Below are 25,436 nucleotides of genomic sequence, written 5' to 3'. Positions count from 1 at the left end.
AGCAAGCATGTAGGTGGGTTGGGAAAAAGATGACACACCTCTACTGAGAATGTTGTCTTCTCCATGTGATTAACAAGAGAAACAGTCTTTATATTAAGTGTCATTTAATGAGTATTCCCATAAAATGTATATGTCTTCACAGTTTACCTCATTCTGAGGGATTTGTTCATATGCTTCTTTCTCAGATCCTCTTTTTTTATTTTATAGGCTCTTTGCCAACATGAGGCTTGAACTCATAACCATGAGATCATGACTCACGTGTTCTACCTACTGAGCCAGCCAGGCACCCCTCCTACATGCCCTTGTTAGCAATATTCCAGCTTCATTTCCTCTAAGTTCCTTGACCATCAGTTTAAATCATTGGCCACTGTGAAGTGGTATCACTTCATATTTCTGGTCATCTCTCTTTCTAGACAGAAGAGACAACCAGATTTGTGGCTCAAAATCCTGCCCACTAGGATTAATTTTCCTCAGTGTCCTTCAAGACCAATCCTGAGTGGGGCTATAATGTAGTATCAATTTACCCCAGCTAGTGTAGAGTTTCTTGTGGAACTATCTGTAAAGTAGTTTCTAATTTTTTCTTCTTCAGCGAATTGGCCTTGAAGAACATCATGTAAGGACATTCATTTGTGTTGAGGAAGTAGTGCAGTAAAGTAAGGTGTTTGAAAGTCTGAATCACTTGCTGATGTCACTAATTTGGGCCTTCAGGAGTATTTGGAGCCTGATATTGTATATATCACTTCCACTTGATTATGAGGTGCTATTTCACCTACATTTGTAGCATGGTAGATCAGAGAACACATAGTTCATATAAATAGCTAAAATCATATTGTTTGTATCCCATTCTAATGATCAGTCTTATGGCAACCCAGAAATAGCCAGAAGCTATTTCTCAAAGGGATAAGAGTTATTATCTTCAGAAGAGAGCATGGCTTTGCTCTAAATTCTAGGGGATTGGCACTGTGATTCTCCTGCTGGAGCCTCAAGGGTTTTATATGGCAGCCCATACACCACAGATCCTTCAAACCACATTAAATTGTTTTTTTTTCAGAAGGTCTTTTTCAGAAGGGTGAGGCTAGCTCTCCATTATAATGATGTGATTAACGATTTTAGTTACTGGACTTTGGATTTTTCATTATATTGAACAGTAAGATGCCCATTCATTTCAGATCTAGAGATAATGTGATCATTTAATCATTGCCAAAGATCTCTACAGATTAAAATATTCTGATTTCTGTGAAACCACATGACCTTTACCACTTCAGAATCCCACTATCCCCACTGAAATAAGGGAGCCCATTTCAGTGATGCCCTCTCCTGGTGTCATTCCCAGGCTGCAGAGGACAGTCACTACAAGCTTTTATAAAGATGGTGGTGCTCTCTTTATCAATGCATTTTGCAGGAAATTTTGGTAAAGGGAGTGTACTCTGCTGTCTCCTTGAATACTTTGTGGGTCTAGGGTAAGATGGTCATATAAAATAAATCCATCCAACATTTTTATTTCCCTGAAGCTTGCTTTGAATCCCACCTTTTACATTTTGTCAGGAATATCCTGGCATCAGAATTTTATTGCATGTAGTCCATCAATGAGTGTAGGTTTCAGTTAACCAACCAAATAACCTGTTGAAGCCCCTCCCAACTGCTCAAGATAATACACTGAATCCAAAATTTCTAGGAAATTGCACCCACGTAAATATATTCAAAATGATCCAGCAATATGTTCTATCCTTTTTGGTCTAGCACCTTATGAATCCATAGTCATACATATTCTCAAGGCTTTTACCAATGAAAAAATGATAAAATCTTAACAGTTTATTTTGTGTGAGCATTATAACCTCCTGAGTTATACTTTGTGCTATTAACCTGGGGGTATTCTAGAATTGGGCCTCAATTAAGAGTCTGTAGAAAATGAAGGATGGTAGGTGAACATCTTAAAAGAGAATTGGCATTACTTGTAAGACAATTGTCTTAGGTGAGATCATTATAGGGTTTCAACTAAGGGAAAGTCAGTCTCCTCAGGGGAGGAGGGGCTACTTCTGATGGCAGAGAAATTTAATGAAGATTTAGGTGTTCAAGTTCTAAGATTTTCCCAAATCCACTATATTTTTCCCATTCTAGTGATCAGAGTCCAAATCATTCCCAAGTCAGTGTCCTAACTGTTACGTAAGAGACCTGGAGAAGTGGTGGATTTACAAATTACTTTGTAATTATGCAACCCACAAAATCAGATTTTTTTTTAAAGATTTTTATTTATTTATTTGACAGAGAGAGATTACAAGTAGGCAGAGAGGCAGGCAGAGAGAGTGAGGAGGAAGCAAGCTCCCTGCTGAGCAGAGAGCCCGATGTGGGACTCGATCCCAGGACCCTGAGATCATGACCTGAGCCGAAGGCAGCGGCTTAACCCACTGAGCCACCCAGGCGCCCCAAAATCAGATTTTTGTTTTGAATTAAGCCTCATCAGTTTTGAGAGATAAAAGATTCCCTGGTTGTTTGACCTTGCCTTGAGTGAGGAATTTAAATGCTTGAGCCTGTCATTTTCTTCCTATAAACCTCCCATTGCAATCAGTCATGCAGTCAGTAAACAATTTTGTAGTCTTCATTCCCACCACAAAGGTCAATTGTAGTATTGTCGCAGTAATTTGGTTTTCAATGTCTGGTTTCCAATAGACATTTTATTTCAGACAATGTTGATAATTTTAAGGAGTCATTTTGTCATTGCACACTATGAATGATTGGATTTCCCATTTTCCCTTGGCTATGATGTCATCAAAATATTTAAACTCATCAGATCAGATATACAATCCAGACTTCCACCTTTTTTTTAATTATAAGAGAGGGAGGTGGGGCAGACAGAATCATAAGCAGGTTTTATGGCTAGCACAGAGCCCAACACGGGGCTCAATCACACAACCCTGAGATCATGACCTGAGCCAAAATTTAGAGTCAGATGCTTAACCAACTGAGCCACACAGGCACCCCTTGACTTCCATCTCTGAGGATCAGTTTCTTTGAATGACTTTGATGTAAAATGCTGTAGCTAATAGAGGAAATAAAGTGTTCACAGAGGAAATAAAAAACTAATGTAAATATTTCAACCTAGAGGAATTTAACTCAAGAAATAAGTGATAAAAGTGTTGGAAAAGTTGGGAGAACAGAAAAAGGGAAGGAAGGTTATACTACCCTTTTTATGAAAGTCTCTACCCTCCCTATAGAGAGACACTCATTTCATACCTGTGTGACCTTACGTTTCAAGAACAGCTGTTAAAGGAGACTGTAAATACCAGCTAATGTTACCCAGAAATCTGTTTCTGCCAGTTAAGTACTAGTCTGCCACTGCTACCAGATCCAGAAGAAGACAATTTCTTCTATATTCTCTTCCTAATCTCTTGTGTATAATTCTTATACTGGCAAAATTTGTAATGGAACCTGTGTTATCAAGGGAGCCTGGGAAATAACCTTTCCAGGATTTCAGGCCCTATGATGTGGAGAGAACTTAGAAGGACTGAGATGGTGCTGAGAACTAACACAAAATATCTGAACCAACATGACTTTGCAAAGTGGAAATAGAGTACTTGTGGAAAGAGAGGAGAGAAAGATGAATTTTAGGAGCTGGTATATAGGAATTGAGGATCTGGATATGGACTCTAAAATTATGATTTACAAATACCTTAGATGCCTATAACACGAAGTACTATATGCTGGCTAACTGAAGAGGAGGAGGAGGAGAAGAGAAAGAAAGGAAGGAAGGAAGGAAGAAAGAAAAGAAAAGAAAGAAAGGCAGAAGTTAAAAGGAAATCTTAGAAATTTTTCATACCTGTTTGGAAGACAGCTTATTTAGACACTAATATTGCCAGGAATCACATACCCTCCAGTCAGCTTCCTCAGGGCACCCTTGACCTCCTTGTTTCTCAGGCTGTATATGATGGGGTTCAACATAGGGGTTATAACACAGAAGAGCACAGAGACCAGAATATCCATGTCTAGTGAGAAACCTTCTCTGGGTCTGTCATAGTTGAAGTTGCCCATTCCATAAAAGACCACAACCACGGTAAGGTGGGATGCACAGGTAGAGAAGGCCTTGCTCCTACCCTGAGCAGAGGGAATCCTAAGAATGGCAGAGATGATGAGTATGTAGGACACTCCAGTAAACAGGCAGGGACTCAGGCCAATGGTGGCACTGGCCACATGGAGCACAGATTCATTCAGAGAGGTGTCTGAGCAGGAGAGCTTCAGGAGCAGTGGAATGTCACAGAGAAAGTGGCTGATTTGGTTGGGTCCACAGAGCGTGAGTGTGGCTGCCAGTACTGTGTGTGTCACAGAATTCACCAGTCCACACAGCCAGGACCCAGTCACCAAAAAAACACAGACCTTCACACTCATGAGGACTGGATATTGAAGAGGGTGGCAAATGGCTACATAGCGGTCATATGCCATAGCAGCCAACAAGACACATTCAGTGCCAGCACATGTCACGAGGAAGAAAATCTGGGAAAGGCAGCCCTCATATGAAATGGTCTTCTTCTCCCGGAAGAAGTTCACCAGCATGACTGGAATGGTGGTGGATGTATAGCAGATGTCTAAGAAACTCAGGTTGCTGAGGAAATAATACATTGGAGTGTGGAGAGCAAGACTGATGCTAGTGGCTGTTATTATAAGCATGTTCCCTGCAACTGTTGTCAGGTAAATGACTGAGAAAATCAGGAAAAACAAACCCTGTAGTTTGGGGTGGTTGGAAAATCCCAAGAAGATGAATTCTGTTACATCAGTTTGATTGTTCATTTCAAATGGTGTCATAGCTACAAAACAATGAGGAAAAAAAAGCCATAATGAGAATGTACAAAAAGCACCCTAAATTGGCACATTAACCTATAAGGTTACATCAAATAATGTTGGATATAGAATGGTCTGGACTGTGGATGGAGGTGTGTAGGAAAGTCTTCAGAGAAATCACAAATTCTCACTCAACAAATCTAGCCAGTTCAGGCCCAGGGACTGCCCATGGATTTACATCACTGCTGGTGGGTGAAAAAATAATGAAGATTTGGTCAAAACCTTCAATAAACTGATAGTCCTTATCTTAAAGCTCATCTAGTTCTGGATCTGCTAAATCTGCCTCCTAACATTGCATGTTTCACTGCATTAGATTCTTTTTTTGTAGATACTTTATTTTTTAAGTAATAAAATTGTGAGAAATTTTAAAAATGTAGAAAGAAATAAAGAATAGAACAACTCACAGAATCAATTTTTCAGTGTATTCCATTCTAGTCTCTTTTTCTATATATGAATCTTGATCTCTACTTATGGGCTTAAAATATTGGGAGCACAAATTCCTACAAATGCATTTTATTCTATCACACAAAATAAATTCAATATTTCCCTTATGATTAAATATTAGATTGCTTCCATTCCCTTTGCTATTATAAACTTTAGAATGAAATTTTTCATACAGATTATCTGTGAACATCTCTGATTTCTTCAGAATAAAATTATATTCATTTGTTTTATGTAAATTGATCTCATTTTTTTCAATGAGAACATTTGCCTTTTAGGATTTATAAGACATAAGAAATTTTAAACAATCACATATACTTAGGTAATTTTCCTCATTAAAGTAAACTTTAGTAATCCAAAATTTATCCTCAGTCAAATTTTACATATATTCTGAAAATATAATTAATATAAGTACCAATTTTCTGTTAAATTATCCATTCCAATGCAAGGCTAGTTCAATATTCAAAAGGCGAATCAATATAATTTACCACATTAACAGACTAAATAAGAAAGTACATTATTATCTTACTAAAGGCAGAAAAATCATTTTATAAAATTCAGTTTCCATTCATGATAGAAACTATCACTAGAGTAGGGATAGACATGGACTTTCTAAACTGGTAAAGGGCAAAGAGCACATATTATGTGCCTGGCACATGATTTGAATTATATTACTTTTTCCAACAACCATAACATGGGCACCATTAATATCAGACTACAATGAGGAAACTAAGGAACTGAACTCAGCTAATTTAACCATTGTCTCCATCTAGTAAGCAGCAGACATAACATACATCTATTTTGTTTGCTTTGAGTTTAACATATTATTTTTTCCTACTTTCTCAAGGTGGAAGATTGGGTTAGGATTTTAGACACAAGCTTTTCTTTTTCTTTCTTTCTTTTTTTTTGATATTTAAACTTTATTTTATTTTTTCAGTGTTCCAAGATTCATTGTTTATGCATCACACCCAGTGCTCCATGCAATGCATGCCCTCCATAATACCCACCACCAGGCTCACCCAACCTCCCACTCTCCTCCCTTCCAAAACCCTCAGTTTGTTTCTCAGAGTCCAGAGTCTTTCATGGTTCATCTCCCCCTTCCATTTCCCCCAGCCCCCTTCTCCTCTCCTTCACCCAATGTCCTATGTGTTACTCCTTATGCTCCACAGTAAGTGAAACCATATGATAATTGACTCTTTCTGCTTGACTTATTTCACTCAGCATAATCTAAGTATTAAATTGTATAAGTTTCCCTCTAAACCTTATTTCAGTTGTATCCCACAAATTTTGATATACTGTGTTTTAATTTTTATTCAGTTCAAATACTTTTTCACTTAAGACTTTGTTTTTGTTCTATGAGTTACTTGAAAGTATATTGATAAAGGCTACATGTTATTTAATTCCACCAGTATGAAATGTCCAGAATAGGCAAATCTATAGGATAAAAAGATTACTAGTTTCTCAGGGCTGGGGGCAGGGAGTAGGGGGAGTGGCTGCTAACAGGTATAGTTTTTAGGTGATGAAAATGTTCTGGAATTATGTAGTGGTTATGGGGAGAGTTGTACAACTGTGAATAGACTAAAAGTCAATGGATCATACACTTTAAATTGGTGATTTCATGGTTTGTGAATTGTATTTCAATAAAGTTGTTATAAAAATTTTAAAAAGGTGAGCACCTGGGTGGCTCAGTCGTTAAGCATCAGGCTCCCTGCTCAGCTGGAGGCTGGCTTCTCCCCTTCCCACTCCTCCTGTTTGTGTTCCTTCTCTTGCTGTCTCTCTCTCTGTGTCAAATAAATAAATAAAATCTTTTTAAAAAAGAAAAAAAAGAATGTATATTGGTTAATATTTAAATATTTTGGGATTTTTCCAATTATTTGTTAGTGTTATTTCATTATGTTCAAAGAATATGTCTTGTATGACATTTATTATTATTTTTAAAAAATTTTTATTTATTTGACAGAGAGACAGAGAGAGTGCACACGAGCAGAGGGAGTGGAAGGGAAAGGGAGAAGCAGGCTCCCTACTGAGCAGGAGCCTGATCCATGAATCATAACCTGAGCTGAAGGCAGATGTTTAACCAACTGAGCAACCAGGTACCCCATTTATTATTTTAAATTTAAATTTTTTATAGTTTAGAATATTATCTATCTTAGTAAATGTTCCATGTACACTTGAGTAGAGTATATATTCTGGTTTTGTGAGGTGGTTATTATATAAATGTTAATTAAATTAAGTTAGTTGACTGTTTTCAGGTCATCTATATCCTTACTAATATTCTGCTTACTTGTTCTCTTAGTTTTTTTTTTTTTTTTTCCAATTTATTTATTTTCAGAAAAACAGTATTCATTATTTTTTCACCACACCCAGTGCTCCATGCAAGCTGTGCCCTCTATAATACCCACCACCTGGTACCCCAACCTCCCACCCACCCGCCACTTCAAACCCCTCAGACTGTTTTTCAGAGTCCATAGTCTCTCATGGTTTGTTCTCTTAGTTAATGAGAAAGGAGAGTTGAAGTCTCCAACTATAATTGTGCATTTATCTATTTCTCCTTTCACTTCTATCAGTTTTTGCCTCATGTACTTTGAAGCTCTTTTTCAGAAATATACACATTAAGGATTGTTATATCTTCTCGGAGATTTGATTTCTATTTTTTTAAAGATCTTATTTATTTGAGAGAGAGAGAGCATGTGCACATGCAGGGGGCAGGGGCAGAAGAAGGGGGCAGAGAGGGAGGATGTTATCTATTTGTTCCACTTACTCCTTGTTTCTTGTTCTCTCTCTTTCTGTCTCTGTATGCTTAAGTGAGCGTTTTTTATGATTTTTTTAAAAAATATCATTTATATATTTCTTGTTTTACCTTTCGGTTAACTTTTCTGAATGTCACCCTAGGAAAGACAAAATACATAGCGAATAATATGAGTCTACCTTCATATTATATATACCACTTCAGTGTGGTTGTAAGACCTTATATTTCTAATTTCTCCCTTGCTCCCTTTTTGCTATCATAGTCACATATTTTACTTTTACATATGTTATGAACATACACTACATTGTTGCAATTTTTCATTTAAAATGTCAACTTTGAGAATTAAAAATAAAAGTGAGTTTTTCTATTTTTCTATGGTTGTCATAACAAGTTACCACAAACCTGATGACTTGAAACAAACAAACCAAAATATTCACTCATGATTCTGGAGGCTTACAAGTCTGAAGTCAAGGGATCAGCAGGGTCATCCTCCCTCTGAAGGCTCTAGGGAAGAATCATTTTTTGCCCTTTCATAGTTTCCAGTGTCTACTGGAAATTCTTGGTGTAGCTACATGGCTTCAATCTTCGCCTCTTATCACATGGTTTTCCCCTATGTGTATCTCTGTGTGTCCTTTCTTTTTCTTATAAGGACACCAGTCTTGGAATTTAGGGCCCACACTAAATCAGTATTACATTAATTTAAACAATTACATCTTCAAAGACTCTATTTCCAAATAAGGTCAAATTCTGATGTTCTCAACAGACATGAATTTTGGGGAGATTATACTCAACCTATTACATTTACCTTCATTTAATGCATTTTTATTTCTTAACTCCTTTTATAAAGATCCAGGTTTCTGACTGGATCATAATCCTTTTCTCTGAAGAGCTTTCATTAACATTTCTATTACAGTATGTCTGCTGGCAAAGCACCCCTTCAGTTTTTGCTTGTCTGAAAAAAATGTATATTTCTTTTAATATTTGAAGGCTATCTTTTGAGTTGACAGGTTTTTCAAAGCACTTTAAAAATGCCACACTACTGTCTTCTTATTTGCATACTTTCTGATGAGAAGTCTGCTGTAATTCTTATTCATGGGTTTTTGTCAGGTTGGGTTTTTCCTCCTCTAGCTGCCTGCAAAATTTCCTTTCTGTATTTACTTATAGCAGTTTGGATATAGTATGCCTAGGGTTTTGCTTTGTATTAATCCTGCTTAGTGTTCTTGAACTTCTCAATCTGTCATAAAATTTTGGAAAATTGACAGCCATTGCTTCTTCAATACATACACACACACACACACACACACACACACTCACACACTTATATATTCTGTTTATTCTCTCTCTTCCTTCCAGGATTCTAATAATGTATATGTTAAACAGTTTGATATTATGCCATAACTCTTGGATGCTCCATTCTTTTTCCCTTTTTTTCCCCCTGTGTTTTCATGTGGGTAATTTCTATAGACTTCTCTTTAAGGTAATCAATTCTTTCTTCAGCTGTGTCAAGTCTACTGATAAAATTGTTAAAGGCAATTTTCATCTTTAATGTCATGTTTTTTATTTCTCATATTTCCACTTGATCATTACTTACAGATTCCTTCTCTTTTCTGAAATTAACTGTCTGTTCTTATATTTTGTTTACTTTTTCTATTAAAATGTCTACCCATAAATCATCATCTTAAATTCTTTGGTAGTTTTAATCTCTCTCTCATATCTGGATCTGGTTGTGATATAAACTTTAGTATAAACACTGTCTTTTCAGAATGTATTTTTTTCTTTTCTTTTCTTTTTTTTTGGTAAGCATTATACCTTTTTGTTGAAAGCTAGGCACATAGAATAGTAAATACTGAAATATAAATTTATTGGCTTGGAAATGAACATATCTTTCCTTATACTAAACCTTTAGTGTGAGGGTTAATATAGTAACCAGCTGGATTGAGTTTGACTCTGTTTTTCCTACAGTCACCCTGAGTGCACTAAAGGCTTCAAATTACTCTGATGATACTTTGTCTTTAGGTTATGGACTAGTGTGCCCACATTTCTGCTCGCTCTTAGCTTTGTGTTTTCCATTTTCCCTATTCTCTAGAGATAATCTATTTCTTCAAGATCTCCTAGCTGTAATCCACTGTTATTTTTACTTGATGGTTATCAGTAGGCTGGTGAGGAACAAGGATGAGGTATTCTTTGATGTTCTGGTTAACCCTTAATCATAGGTACTGTGAATCTGGGTCTTGGTAGTATGGTAGTCTCTTCAATAAATGGTGCTGGGAAAATTGGACAGCTATGTGTAGAGGAATGAAAGTTGACCATTCTCTTACACCATACACAAAGATAAACTCTAAATGAATAAAAGACCTCAGCGTGAGTCAGGAATCCATCAGAATCCTAGAGGAGAACATAGGCAGTAGCTTCTTTGACATTGGCTACAGCAACTTCTTTCAAGATATGTCTCCAAAGGCAAAAATGAACTTTTGGGACTTCAAGATCAAAAGCTTCTGCACAGCAAAGGAAACAGTCAACAAAACAAAGAGGCAACCCACGGAATGGGAGAAGATGTTCTCAAATAACACTACAGTCAAGGGGCTGATATCTAAGATCTATAAAGAACTCCTCAAACTCAACACACAAAAAACAGATAATCACATCAAAAAATGGGCAGAAGACATGAACAGACACTTCTTCAAAGAAGACATACAAATGGCTAATAGACACTTGAAAAAATGTTCATCATCATTAGCCATCAGGGAGATTCAAATCAAAACATTGAGATACCACTTAAACCAGTTAGAATGGCCAAAATTAACAAGACAGTAAACAACAAGTGGAGAGGATGTGGAGAAAGGGGAACCCTCTTAAACTTTTTATGGGAATGCAAGTTGGTGCAGCCATTTTGGAAAACAGTGTGGAGATTCCTTAAGAAATTAAAAATAGAGCTTTTCTATGACCCTGCAATTGCACTACTGGGTATTTACCCGAAGATATAGATGTCGTGAAAAGAAGGGCCATCTGTACCCCAATGTTCATAGCAGCAATGGCTACAGTCACCAAACTGTGGAAAGAACCAAGACACCCTTCAATGGATGAATGGATAAAGAAGATATGGTCCATATATACAGTGGATTATTATGCCTCTATCAGAAAGGATGAATACCCAACTTTTCTATCAACATGGATGGGACTGGAAGAGATTATGCTGAATGAAATAAGTCAAGCAGAGAGAGTCAATTATCATATGGTTTCACTTACTGTGGAGCATAAGGAATAACACGGAAGACATTGGGAGATGGAGAGGGGAAGTGAGTTGCAGGGAAATCGGAGTGGGAGATTAGCCATGAGAGACTGTGGACTCTGAGAAACAAACTGAGGGTTTTGGAGGCTGAGGAGAGTGGGGAGTTGGATGAGCCTGGTGGTGGGTATTATGGAAGGCATGTATTGCATGGAACACTGGGTGTGGTGCATAAACACCCACTGGAACACTGAAAAAAATTAAATTAAATTAAAAAAATACTGATTCAAAGGAATACATGTACCCTAATATTTACAACAGCATTATCAACAATAGTCAAATTATGGAAGGAGCCCAAATGTCCATTAACTGATGAATGGATAAAGATGTGGTATATAGATAGATATAGTTATAGATATAGATAGATATAGATAGATATAGATAGGTATAGATAGATATAGATAGATATAGTTGACTCATTCATTCTTTAGTAGGATGCTCTTTAACCTTCATGAATTTGTGTTCCTTCCAAATTTCCTCTTATGATTGAGTTCAAGTTTAAAGCATTGTAGTCTGAATATATGCATGGTATAGTCTCAGTCTTTTTGTACTGGTTGATACCTGATTTGACCAGTATGTGATCTATTCTGGAGAATGTTCCATGTGCATTCAAGAAGAATTTGTATTATATTGCTTTAGGATGGAGTGCTCTGAATAGATCTGTGAAGTCCATCTGGTCCAGTGTGTCATTCAAAGCCCTTGTTTCCTTGTTGATCTACTACTTAGATGATCTGTCCATTTCTGTGAGTGGGGTGTTAAATTCTCATATTATTGTATTATTATCAATGTGACTTTTAAATTTTGTTATTAATTGGATTATTGAAATTTAACAATAAAATGTATGCTCCCTTCCCTTGCTCTTCAGATTCTGGGACTCCTGTTATCTGGATATTATTTTGCTCTATGGTATCACTGATTTTTGAAGTCTCCCTTCATGATCTAGGAGTTGTTTTTCTCTCTTTTTCTCAGCTTCCTTATTTTCCATCATTTTGTCTTCTATGTCACCATGACTCTCTCTTCTGCCTCATTTATCCTTGCTGGTGGGGCCATCATTTTTTATAGCATCTCAGTAATAGCATTTTTAATTTTGGCTTGATGAGACTTTATTTCTTCTATTTCTATAGTAAGGGATTCTCTAGTGTTTTCTATTTTTTTAAAGCCCAGCTAGTGTCTTTATAGTCATTGTTTTGAATTCTAGCCCTGACATCTTACTTATCTCCTTATTGATTGGATCCCTGGCAGTGAGTACTTCCTCTTGTTCTTTCATTAGGGGTGAGTTTCTCCATGTCATCATTATGTCCACAAAAGAATAAAAGAAAGAAAGAGAAAAGACAAAAATAACAACAAAAACACCAGAAAAGAAAAGACAGAACAAACCAGAAGAAAACAGAAAAGAAGATGAAGGAAGAAAAAGAAGAAGGAGGAGGAAGATGAGGAGGGATCAAACAAGAAGTAAAACAGAACAAAACAATAAACCAGATCCTGGGTCTATTTTGGTCTGTTTGTTAAAAGAAAGTATATCCCAAGTTAGAAAGGAAGAAAGTTATATATATATATATATATATATATATATATCACAATAAAATACAATGAAAGGAAGTCCAAACCAAAAAGTAACATAAATATAGAAATAAAAATTTAAAAAGAATTGAAAAAAAATAAAAAATAGCTGAAAAAAACCCCTGAAATACTAAAGAATAATAATAATAATAAGTAATAATAATTTTAAAAACCCACAAATGTTATATACCCCAAGATCTGAAGTTCTACAGTCCTCTATGATCAGTAAACTTGGTGTTATTCCATTATTCATGCTGGCCTTCTGGGGTTGGGGCCTGTTATGCTGATTTTCATGTGTCCTTGCTCTGGTGGAATTGTGCCTCACTTGCCAGGGGCTGGGTTCACTGTAAGTGGCTCCAGATTGCACTATGTGGTGCTCTTTTCCTCCCTGAAAGCTTTCAGCACTGATGAGGGAGATGAAAATGGCAGCACTCCAATCTCTAACTCCAGACCTAAAAGTTCACATCCCCTACTCTTCAGTGAGCTCTCACAGAAAAACAGTCAATCATTCTTGTGTCCCTGATTTCCAGCCAACTCTGTGTTCACGCACCTAGTGACTGAGTGTTTTTATCTCAGGCATATGACCCAGTTTTGAGTCTCCAAACTTTATGGACTCCTGCAACACAGACTGGTGTCCTTTCTCCCAGGGAAGAAACAGGGTCTCACTGTACTTTTGCCTTTTGCTGGGTCCTTGCCTGGAGAGTGGTCACATGACCATCACCGTGTAGCATTTTGCAGTTTATGGTGACATCAAGCAGAAAGCTGGCACCTAGACACACTGTTTTCAGCCAGGTTCTCTGCTCAGATGCCTGGGAACTCTGCCACACTCAGGCACCCCCATTCTTTGTGTGACCCCAGGGATCCTGAGACAACACTGTCCCACCTGGTATTCTGCCCTGCTTCACCATCCAAGCAGGTCCCTTTAAACCAGGGACATCCCCCACCATAGAAGACTTCTAAAAGTTCTGATTTTGCGCTCTGCTCCTTATAATATTTTTCAGTAGCCTCCTTACGCTGGCTCCCTTCCCTTGCTGTATCTTCCGATATATTACCCTTGATTCACATCTCCACACCACCTACCTTCCAAAGGGTGGTTGCTTTTCTATTTGTAGAATTTCAGCATTTCTTTTCTCAGATCTTCAACTGATTTCACAGGTGTTCAAAATGACTTGATAACTATCTAGCTAAATTCCAGGGATCAGATGAACTTAGGGTCCCCTACTCTTCCACCACCTTAACTCTATTTCCTAATCATAATTTTTTTTTTAAAAATGATACTTTGTTATCTGATAATGATATATTTATAAAGTGATTTATAGTCTTTAAAGCTCATGCATTCTTATATTTTATTCTAATAATTCAAGGCACATGAATAAAAAGTAAACACAACATTCATTAAAAATTCCAAATCTTAGGTCCTTGAGGAAATTAAAGTTTTTAAATTTCAACAGAAAGTTGGTACTGAAGTTAAATATAATTTTAAAAATCTAGGTGTAAACTGTGGAAAATAAGCCTACAAGTCTTAAAAGAGGAAAAAATATTTTTTTGCCTAGGCAATAAGTGAAGTGTTTTGTTGACTAACCTTAAGGAATGTACTTCCCCAAAGGAAACAAAATGGGGAAAAACTAAATCAGGGTAAGTGGTGTGTTTATGAAAACCCTTACAACACATAAAGGAAATATCTATTCATGATTTATTTCAATAACATAGAGCAATGATGAAAATTTTTAAATCTAATTTTCATGTAAATTGCTGACTACTTAAAATGCACACACACACACATAATATCAGCACATGGAAACTTTATCTAAAAGAAAATCCAAATGTTTTCACATGCTTGTGGCCAAGTTAATTCACTGCTATGGATTATATGAGCTATTTTTACCTGGTCCAGATTCCTATTGTACAGTTTCCTGTAATACAGGTGCCTGGGAACAGATGAAATTATCAGAACTCATTGTATAGTCCAGGGCTTCCCCAACTTTAATTTGAATGTAAATCACCTGCATTTCCAACAAGGTCCTCGGTGATGCCCAGGCCACTGATCAAAGGACCAAGCTTTAGTGCCAAGAGTCTAGGCTATTCCCACCTAATAATCAGAGCTGTCCTAACTTCTAACCAGTATTTTAAAAGTCCTTTCTTAACAAATTTACCAAGAAAAATTCTACAACTTGTCTGAAAATTTTATTCCAGCATTAACATTTCTTTTGGCCCTTTATATCTCACCTGTGCTTCTCTTAAAGCAAAGGGGAAGGGAAGGCAAATTACTACCTTTTTTGGTATGCAAGAGCCTTCCAGCTATAAAATTCTTCAAGCTGTGAAATTCTCATTTTCTTTCAATATCTTCCAACCATCTTGGAAGTGGGTAGTTTTCAAGTGGTAGTGGGTAGTGGGTAGTTTTCATTTCAAACCAATTTAGTTCTTCCATAAGGTCTATTATAGCCCTAGGCTAGGTATTAAGAAATCCAAAGGAGATAAAATTTTTGTTCTCCCGAAACTTATAAGCTAATGAGAAGATAAACTGTAGTAAGAAGCAGAGAGCTCTGTAACATTTTGTTTATTTTTAAAATGGTTATTATTTTTTTAAACTCATCTTTGGTCATACAACCTCTGCTTGAACAGCTCTAGGAATAGGACACTCATTACTGGATCCAATTCCTTCATTTCATTTTTTAAAAGATTTTATTTATTCATTAGAGAGAGAGAGAGAGAGAAAGCAAGCAAAAGCAAGGGAGGAGGAGAGGGAAAAGAAGAGGGAGAAACAGACTCCTCGCTAAGCAGGAAGCCCAATGCAGGGCTTAGTCCCAACACCTCCAAGATCTTGATATGAGTCACAGAAGACTCTTAACCAACTAAACTACCCAGGCACCCTTCCTCATTCCATTTAGATTATGAGCTCCCTGAGGTCATGGTCTGGGTTTTTTCAATTCTGTGCTAAAAACGAGTCTGGGGCTGGCACGTAGTGTATAAATGTTTGATAAATGAGGAGAGGCCATAAGGAACATCTCTGGAAGTAGAGATAAAAAGTTTCCTTAAAGACTGAAACTAATATAACACTGTATGCTAACTAACTGGAATTAAAATAAAAACTTAAGAAGCTAAAAAAACCTTCTCTGGCAACTATGTATTTTAATATTTTAAAAATCTATCCAATTATTTATTTTATATGCCCAAAGTATAAAACTGATGCACAAATAAAATCTAAATTTCAAAAGAAAAAAAGAATAAAGACATGGCATTTCCATGGACCCTAAAGGAATGGGCATTTGAGGTAGTAAGAACAGAGAAGCAAAGGTGTTGAGGTTGGATGCCCAGAGTTGGTTCTGATTTACAACAAATTTTCTCCCTCTCATATTTGTCCCAAACCACACATCCCTTTAAAAATAGGAAGAGTAAAACAAACAAACAAACAAACAAACAGGAAGAGTAAACCTATAGATTTTTTTCATTAGAGCATGGTTTAGGATTTCGTGTCATGTTTCCATAATAAAGACACAGACTAATTCACCTGTGAGGGCTCTTCCATCTCAAACAGGCTTTGGTGATGATGGAAAGATGTCTTTGTTCTTGTCACCAGTTCAATTTTGGAAAACTTCCTACCATATTTGTGATTAGCCAGTCAAAGACACTTCAAAGTGGGGTACTGTGTTTCTCTATCCTTTTGTATATATTATAAATTCCACTGTTATTCTTCTTATTTAATTCTATTGAGTATATGCTATGTGTCAGGAGGTGAATCACCTCCATAAGTTCTCAAAGCAACTTTAAAGTATAAATATTATGAATCCCATTTTAGAGATGACAGACCTGATGCTTCAAAATGTCCCAAAGTCTTATTTGTGACCACTTAATAACCCTCTCTCCCACACTAATGTATGATTCAGGTAGCTCTTCACAATTCTGCTTACTTGATTCATTCCAAGCTTTTCTTGGTAATCTACTTAGCATTTTGAATTGAAATCTCTTCATCTTTCTGCTTAATTGAGATGTATAAACATAAGTATAAAGGTCTTACATATATTATTTCTTTGTTTTTTAACCTCCAACTTCCTGTTTCACAAACTGAACTTAGACTAGATAAGCAAGCATTTTATAATAAAGATAGTAATGAGATTTCATTACTAGAAATTTTCAAGCAAAGGCTACATCTCCTGCAGAGAGGATTGATTCAAGTCTTAAAGATCATTCAAGTTGTTCCAATAGTTCCTTTCAGCCCTGAGATTTTATTATTCTACCAATGTCATTATACATCTGAAAACATGGCATGAGTAAGACCATGAATATTTCATATTTTATATGGCTGGATCAAACCCTATTGGGTCCCCCAATAATGGGTCCGTGATTAAAGGAGCAAGTCTGATACAAAGCGAAGGTCAAGCAAAGCTTTATTTCGAGATATAAAGCATCGAGAATCAAACCAACTGGCTGGGGCCACGCCTCCTACAGAGAGCGCGACCCCTCCCTGCCTCACAGACTAACTTTTATAGAGCAAAGGCCCTGTGGTTGGGCCTGGCCACACACAGGTGGTGAATGAGATTGTAACTCACAGAGAAAGCTGCACAGTCATGCTAGGTCACACATAAGTGACCAATTGAATTACAGTTTACCCTATAGTAGACATTTGAACTAGCCTATCACCTTGGTCAGAATTGGCACCCAAAAGGTGAGGCCCACACTCCTTGGTAGATAGGAAGACAGTATGCGCGCTTTACTGATTGGATGTCTCCACCTTACCCAACTCATCCCTGCATTCGGGCTGTTATCTCTACCTGACCTGACCCACCCTTGTATTTGGGCTTTGTTACCTGGGACTGGTTTCCCGGACTTGCTTTTAAATAAGTTCCCCTGGGGGGTGGGGGGAGGGTCAATTTAAGTTTTACTGCATAAACAACAAAATGGCTATTCAACAGAGGTGGCGCTGCTCTGGCTAAATAGGCCTTCATAACCCAACATATCAGTGTATGCCTTAGTATTAACCTATCCTAAGGACATCCCCTTCTAGGGGGATGGACATCTTCTAGGATGGTTAACATTTTACATGACTGAAAGCCTCCTTGCCTCCAATATTTATATATACACATAATATATAAATTCCCTTATTTTAGGTTATGTATTTTATTTAATGATTTCAAATTTTTATTTTGAAACAATTATAGATATGTAATAAATTGCAAGGAAATGTACAGTATTGTCATTACCTTTTTAATGAAAATATATGGGATTTTTAATGTTAAAAGTAGTATGTGTTCTCTGAAAAATTTCATGTAAGTCAAAAGTACATAAAAAGTAAATGAAGTATCTTCACCTTCATAAAGCACTCTGCTCAACACCACTGTAAACAGTTTGGTGTGTGTTCTTCCAGTCCTTTGTTAAATTGCATACATGATGGCCAAATAAAAGAAGCCAGCTTAACAAACAATCCCAGACTCCCTTCCATCCTTGCATAGCCCTGTCTAAAAGCCCTATGATTGTAACAACAGCCCCAAATATAATAGTAACTCCTGTTTATGAGTGTACCAGGATGTACTGGGCTGGGTATTTGTACACATGATCACAACAATCCTATACAGAAAATATTTAGTAGGATTTGCAGGTGAGGAAACTGATACTTAAGTTTGCGCAGCTACTTAAGCAAGCCTGAAATTTAACCCAGGTCTATCTAATTCTGAAGGCCATTACTGATGAGGGAGCAGGAGGCTGGCTGAGGACAAAGCAAAAGCTGGCACCTTGCACCCCCTCTCTATCCGCTCCCCCTCAGTAATATGTGTAGCATTCCTCAGGCATCCCTGACTGCCATAGGAAACAAATAGTTAATTTGCAGAAATCACAATCCTACAAGACAGGAGTCTCCCTTGGTTTACAAATGTCCTAGAGATCTACAAACAAAGAAGTTACCTTATCAATAGCACAATTTCCAGAGGCAAATAACTCAGTTCCTCAAGCCCTAAATAAAGTTAAATTTCTTCTAAACCCAAATCTCACTAACAAAGACACTTGATAGCAGAAATGTGAATGGCTTGGCAAGAGACAACATTGATCAAGCCACAAGTCCTCCGGTATCAGGGCACCTTGTTGGCCCTCTTTAGCATATGAAAGCTCCATTGAAACCTCCCTTCCCGTCACCTTGCCCCAACCACAGGGTACATAACCCGCCATCTCTCACAACCCGGGGCATCAGCTCTTTCTGCCCACGGGTCCTGTCCTTGTGCTTTAATAAACCGCCATTTTGCACCAAAGACGTCTCAAGAATTCTTTCTTGGTCATCGGCTCCGGACCTCAGCCCACTGAACCTCACCTAGGTTCTAGAACTTCATCAATTACCTTTTCAACTCATGGTCTATAGAGAATGTTCGATGGAATGAAGAGAGAGAGAAAACTAAATAGGGAAAAATATCTATATATTTTTAATTCCCTGAGAATTCAGCCAAATTAACATTAAAGAAACCAAAAACCAAAAGTTAATGTTAACACCATTCAAACCAATTTCCTGGAATTCTGCATATAAAAAGAGTCAAATTACTGACTACTCTTCCACCAGTTGTCCCTCTCCTTGGGTGGTCCCAGCATGAGAGCCATGTGGTGTTCAACAGGCTAAGATTTCTCAGCATCAGTTCTCCCTCAAAGATGGTATAGATCAGCATCTCTAAACCACTGTATTTAGTCTTAGGTTTGAGAAGAAGGTGGCTTTATAGGGACCTCCTAAGAAATCACATCCTTTCCCTAGCCTGTCCCATGGACAATATAAAGCCATTGGTAAAATTTGAGTTTCTTTCTATGAATATGATTGTCAGAATGGAAAAGGGCTGACCTTCACCAATCACCTCTCCAGGAGGGGCACATCAGGTCTTTGACCCCGCCATCACGAAGCCTGATACCCCAATGGCATCTGATCCCCCTGCCTACTAAAGCTGAATGGGGAACCAAACCTTGAGACATAAAGTCCGCTCACTAAAACGCAGACTGAAGTCAGTAGAACAGGAAAAAAAAAAAATCTGGCACTTTGGCCCACAGAGAAAAAAGAGATTGAGAAGGGACATTTCTGCTGAAATTGGGAGGACATTTAGATCCAGTTATTTGGGTACAAACATCTTCCTGACCTGAGAAAAATAATGGCCTGTGGGGACATAAATGTGGCACCATGACCGCTTGGCCTGTGCTGATCTTGACATTCTCCTCTACCATAAGAACAGAGGTCCCGTGGAAACCTTGTGGCAGCATTGACTGTTTCCAACCAAACAGCAACAATTCTGCTTCTTCCCTTTCCCAGTCAATAAATCCTCCCAAAAGCAAATGAATGAGAATGAAATTATACAGGAATAACCCTGATTCTATGAGGTCTATGGGGAAAGGAAATCATTCACAAACTTTAGGCTCTATTACAGTTAATAAATTGCTTGCAGCATACCTCCCAAACATCAGTCAGTTGCAACATAAAGATAAGAATGTCCAGCTAGTGGGGGCACCTGGATGGCTCAGTGGGTTAAGTGATTGACTCTTGGTTTTGGCTCAGGTCATGATCTCAGGATCCTGGAATTGAGCACCACATCAGGCTCTGAGCTCACCAAGGAGTCTGCTTGAGATTCTTCCTCTCCATCCCCCTCTGCTCCTCCCCCTGTTCATGCTCTCTCTCAAATATATAAATAAAAACCTTTAAAAAAATGTCCAGCTAGTGAATAAATGTTTCCAAATAGAAGTGTTATGCAAATTTAATTATATTAATTTAAACAAATATTTTGTGTGTGCCTATTATCACATTATAATGCATCATATAAAAATGTCCCTATGCTTTCTCCCTGAAAATTAGTCCTTTATGTCCTATTTGTGAAAAATAAAGGACTAACACATTGTATTCCATATTATTTACTATAAACAAAATTTTAAATCATATTATTTCATGGAAGAATTCAGGCACCCTTCAGGTTTAGAGTAGATAATGGCTAAAGTAATTCTACTCTGGTACTGTAGAATTCTACTCTGCTATTGTGGAAATTGACATATGAATGGAAAAATATTTAAAATATGTCATTACATAAATGCCATCAAAATGATAACGAAAATATGCACAATATTTTGTAATATGCCCTTAAGAAGTAGATATATCCTGACACAGGGCACAATTTTCTCATTTGTGATGGTAAATAAACTACTTACCATTCACTCTCACAGAGAGCCTTTCTGGGGGCGCTTTGGTGGCTCAATCAGCTGAATATCCTACTCTTGGCTTCACCTGGGTCGTGATCTCAGGGTCGTAAGATTCAGCCCTGAGTCAAGCTCTGTGTTCAGCATGGAGTCTGCTTCCCCTCTCCCTCTCCTTCTGCCCCTCTTCCCACTTGCTCTCCCTTTCTCTCTCATATAAATCAATCAATCGATCAATCTTAAAGAGAAAGCCTTTCTTGCTTTGTAAGCAGGGCTTGCTGCTCTCTACTCTAGTACCTGGAATGAAAAGGATACTCTCTGGAAAAACAGACTGCCGACTCCTGTGTCTCATGTGAAGGGTGTGCCATTCCAGGAGATGCCTTGAGCATATTCATTGCCTACTGCAGGAGTCAAAAGTTCTTTGATCTCTCAATGAATTCATTTTTCTAGAATGGACTTATATAAATGCCTGGGGACCAATCTTTTGAGAATACACATGTCACCTTTAAGCAGCTGTTCTGGAATTCCTCAGAGTGCAAACACAACTCAAGGACAACAGCCTGAATAGAAAGTATAGAAGTGATGAACAATTAATTCTCTCTTGGATTCATTAAAGTTGTGGCAACGATCTTTTCCCAGCATGCAATGAGGAGTTCAACTTCCTTTCTCTTTAGGGACATTGATGAGTAAATTTCAGTACTAGATTTCTATTAGGAAGCTGGAGGTGATGGAAGCTTATGAGATTGGCTTCTCCTCATTACCATCAGGAAGAAGAGAGGGAAGTGTGGGTGTGAGCTTATCTGGTTGGATTCCATGAAGCATGGAGAGTTTTCCCCTCAGACTTGGACTCCTCTATACTCTATGCTCTGCCAGTGCATGTATATTGGAGCTATGGTACTAACAACCTACTGTTTTGACACTAAGCCCCTCCTAGTTAGGGCTGCTCACCTGGATATGGTGCTTCCCTTCTTCCCCACCAACATCCTTACATCTTCATGTCCTCAAATTTCTGGCAGTACTCTGATCTGATGATGACATTATTAATATGGAGTTCTAAAGGAGAAAAAAGCAGAGCCATCAAATAGCTCTGTAGATTATAGTTGGGAAAAAGGTTGTAAGTTTGAAAATCTTGTATTTTACTTCACCAAAATTAAGATTAAAAACATTAGATAGTGTCAAGAGTTAAGTGTTTAAAAGTTCAAACACTCCCTTAGCAGCATGAATTTTTCTATACAAGGAGAAGTACAGAAGTAGTGCTTATTAAAGTCCTTAAAATCATTATCCACCAGGGAAATGCAAACCAAAATTGCATTGATATAGTACTTCACACATACTAGGATGGGTGTGCCAAAAAGAACATATAATAATAATGTGTTGGTGAGGAGGTAGAGAAATTAGAATCCTCATATACTGCTCTTAGTAAGGTAAAATGGTGCACTGTTCTGAAAACAACTTGGCTCTTCTTCAGAATGGTAAACATAAGGTTATCATTTGATCCAGCCATTCCACTCATAGGTATAAATTCCATAATGATAAAAATATATGTTCACTTAAAAGTGGTACATAAATGATTATAGCAATATTACTCATAATAGTCAAAATGTGGGAACAAACAAAATGTGTATTAAGTGATGAATGGATAAGTAAAATGTGCATATCCTTAAAATGGAAATCATTCAGCAATAAGAATAAATGAAATACCAATACATACTACAAAATGGATGGGATTTGAAAACACCCCAAGTGAAAAAAGCCAGATATACAAGGCATACACTATATGATTTTATTTATATGAAACATGTAGAATAGGAATATCCATAGACACAGAGAGCAGATTAGTGGTTTTCTAGTGCTACCAACATGGGCAAATACAGGGGGGTGATTTTTTTTTTTTAATATATGGGTACTGGATTTTTTTTTTTTTTTGAGCGGTGGTGGATTATGAAAATGTTCTCATATCAGTGGATTGGAGAACACAGGGAATTTTAGATCACAATGTGTGAAATGCTTGGTACAGGTGTAGCTTGTTGTCCTGGTGGAATGGAGCATTACAGTTGTCAGAAGATCCTATATAGACACCACTGTTATAATTCAGCTAAAAGGCCCATGTTTTTATTATGTAAGGAACTTTTCAGAATGAAAACTTCATCTAATTGTTGATCTCATTAGAGAGCCCACATTCCCTAGTTAACTTCCTCAGGGCACTCTTGACCTCTTTGTTTCTCAGGCTGTATATGATGGGGTTCAACATAGGGGTTATAACACAGAAGAACACAGAAATAAGGATATCCATGTCCAGGTTGTAGCCTATATTGGTTCTGTCATAATTGAAATTGGCTGCTCCAAAGAAGACCACTACCACAGTAAGGTGGGATGCACAGGTAGAGAAGGCCTTGCTCCTACCCTGAGCAGAGGGAATCCTAAGAATGGCAGAGATGATGAGTATGTAGGACACTCCAGTAAACAGGCAGGGACTCAGGCCAATGGTGGCACTGGCCACATGGAGCACAGATTCATTCAGAGAGGTGTCTGAGCAGGAGAGCTTCAGGAGCAGTGGAATGTCACAGAGAAAGTGGCTGATTTGGTTGGGTCCACAGAGCGTGAGTGTGGCTGCCAGTACTGTGTGTGTCACAGAATTCACCAGTCCACACAGCCAGGACCCAGTCACCAAAAAAACACAGACCTTCACACTCATGAGGACTGGATATTGAAGAGGGTGGCAAATGGCTACATAGCGGTCATATGCCATAGCAGCCAACAAGACACATTCAGTGCCAGCACATGTCACGAGGAAGAAAATCTGGGAAAGGCAGCCCTCATATGAAATGGTCTTCTTCTCCCGGAAGAAGTTCACCAGCATGACTGGAATGGTGGTGGATGTATAGCAGATGTCTAAGAAACTCAGGTTGCTGAGGAAATAATACATTGGAGTGTGGAGAGCAAGACTGATGCTAGTGGCTGTTATTATGAGCATGTTCCCTGCAACTGTTGTCAGGTAAATGACTGAGAAAATCAGGAAAAACAAACCCTGTAGTTTGGGGTGGTTGGAAAATCCCAAGAAGATGAATTCTGTTACATCTGTTTGATTGTTCATTTCAAAAGGTGTCAGAGCTATAGAACAATGAGGTTTGTAGGAAAGTCTTCAGAGAAATCACAACTTCTCACTCAACAAATCCAGCCAGTTCAGGCCCAGGGACCTCCCATGGATTTGCATCACTGTTGGTGGGTGAAAATAAATGGTCAAACCAACGTTAAAATGTTGGTCAAATCCAGCAATAAACCACTAACCTCTTCATTAGAGCAAACTCTTGTAGCTTGATCTCATTGTCTTAGTAATATCTGTGATTGTTGCCCTTTCTGGTAAGCATCTCATTTTTCTTTCATTTTTTCCCCCCAAGAAATAACATTCCATTGCAAAATTCTTTTAAATGTAGAAAGACAGGGGAACCTGGAATGGCTTAGTCATTAAGCACCTGCCCCCAAGGGTCCTGGAATTGAGCTCTGCATTGTGCTCCTTGCTCAGTGGGAAGCCTGTTTCTCCCTCTCTCTCTGGCTGCTGCTCCCCATGCCTGTGCTCTCTCTCTGTGTCAAATAAATAAATAAAATCTTTAAAAAAAATAAATGTATAAAGACATAAGTAAAAATCCAGTCACCTGTAGAATCAAAGCCAGTGGTACCTTTTGGTATTCACAATAATAATAGTGGGTTTTTGTTTTTTGTTTATTTTTTGCAGTTATGTAAATCTTGATCTCTATTTGTTGCTTTAAAATATTAAGAGCACTTGTTATGATAAGCCCTGGATGATGTATGGAATTTTTGAGCCACTATATTGTACACTTGAAAGTGATAACACTATGTTAATGATACTGGAATTAAAATAAAATATTAGAAGCAAAATTTCCAAAATTTGAAAGGAAGAAGTAAACTATCTCTATTCACAGATGACATGATCCTATGTATACAGAAAATACCCAAGAATCCACAAGAACATTATTAGAGCTCATAAACAAAGTCAGCAAAGTTGCACACACAAATATCAGTTATGTTTCCATATATTAACAATAAACAATCCAAAAAGGAAGTTAGGAAATCCATTCCATTTACAGTAATATCTAGAAGAATTAGGTGCTTACAGTAAAATTAGGTGCTTACAGTAAATCTTACTGAGGAAGTGAAAGGTCTGTATACTAAAAACTACAAAACATTGCTGAAAGAAATTAAAGAAGACAACTAAATAAAAAAGCACCTATGTTCATGGATGAAAGGACTTAATATTGTTAAGATGTTAGTACTATCCAAAGTAATGTATAGGTTCAATGCCATCCCTATCAAAATTTCAGTATCCTTTTCCCACAAAAATGGAAAAATCAGTCTTCAAATTCATATTCAGGCAAGGAGCCCTGAATAGAACACCAGGATACAAACACCTGTACA

The 25,436-nt window shown here is 37.5% G+C and overlaps 2 protein-coding genes across 2 annotated transcripts; both read right to left on the bottom strand.

Moving 5' to 3' along the window:
• Positions 1-3,834: 3,834 nt before the first annotated feature.
• LOC122899193 (olfactory receptor 5V1-like) lies at positions 3,835-4,794 on the bottom strand. The gene has a single exon (XM_044236792.1). It carries the CDS (start codon positions 4,792-4,794, stop codon positions 3,835-3,837), a length of 960 nt encoding a protein of 319 aa, XP_044092727.1.
• Positions 4,795-22,898: 18,104 nt separating this feature from the next.
• LOC122899192 (olfactory receptor 5V1-like) lies at positions 22,899-24,216 on the bottom strand. Its single transcript, XM_044236791.1, has 2 exons — positions 24,168-24,216; positions 22,899-24,113 (listed from the first exon to the last, which is right to left on the bottom strand). Exons 1-2 carry the CDS (start codon positions 24,214-24,216, stop codon positions 23,152-23,154), a joined length of 1,011 nt encoding a protein of 336 aa, XP_044092726.1. The 3' UTR covers positions 22,899-23,151.
• Between the last annotated feature and the right edge of the window lie 1,220 nt (positions 24,217-25,436).

Source organism: Neovison vison, chromosome 2 (genome assembly GCF_020171115.1).
Source record: "Neovison vison isolate M4711 chromosome 2, ASM_NN_V1, whole genome shotgun sequence".
In the NCBI taxonomy this organism is placed as follows: Eukaryota; Metazoa; Chordata; class Mammalia; order Carnivora; family Mustelidae; genus Neogale; species Neogale vison.
This window is presented reverse-complemented; position numbering and strand designations above follow the sequence as displayed.

Coding starts and splice junctions, on each gene's coding strand:
- LOC122899193 (XM_044236792.1), bottom strand. CDS start 4,794: ATGACACCATTTGAAATGAACAATCAAACTGATGTAACAGAATTCATC.
- LOC122899192 (XM_044236791.1), bottom strand. CDS start 24,216: ATGCAAATCCATGGGAGGTCCCTGGGCCTGAACTGGCTGGATTTGTTG. Junction 24,114..24,167: donor GAACTGGCTGGATTTGTTGA/GTGAGAAGTTGT, acceptor ATTGTTCTATAG/CTCTGACACCTTTTGAAATG.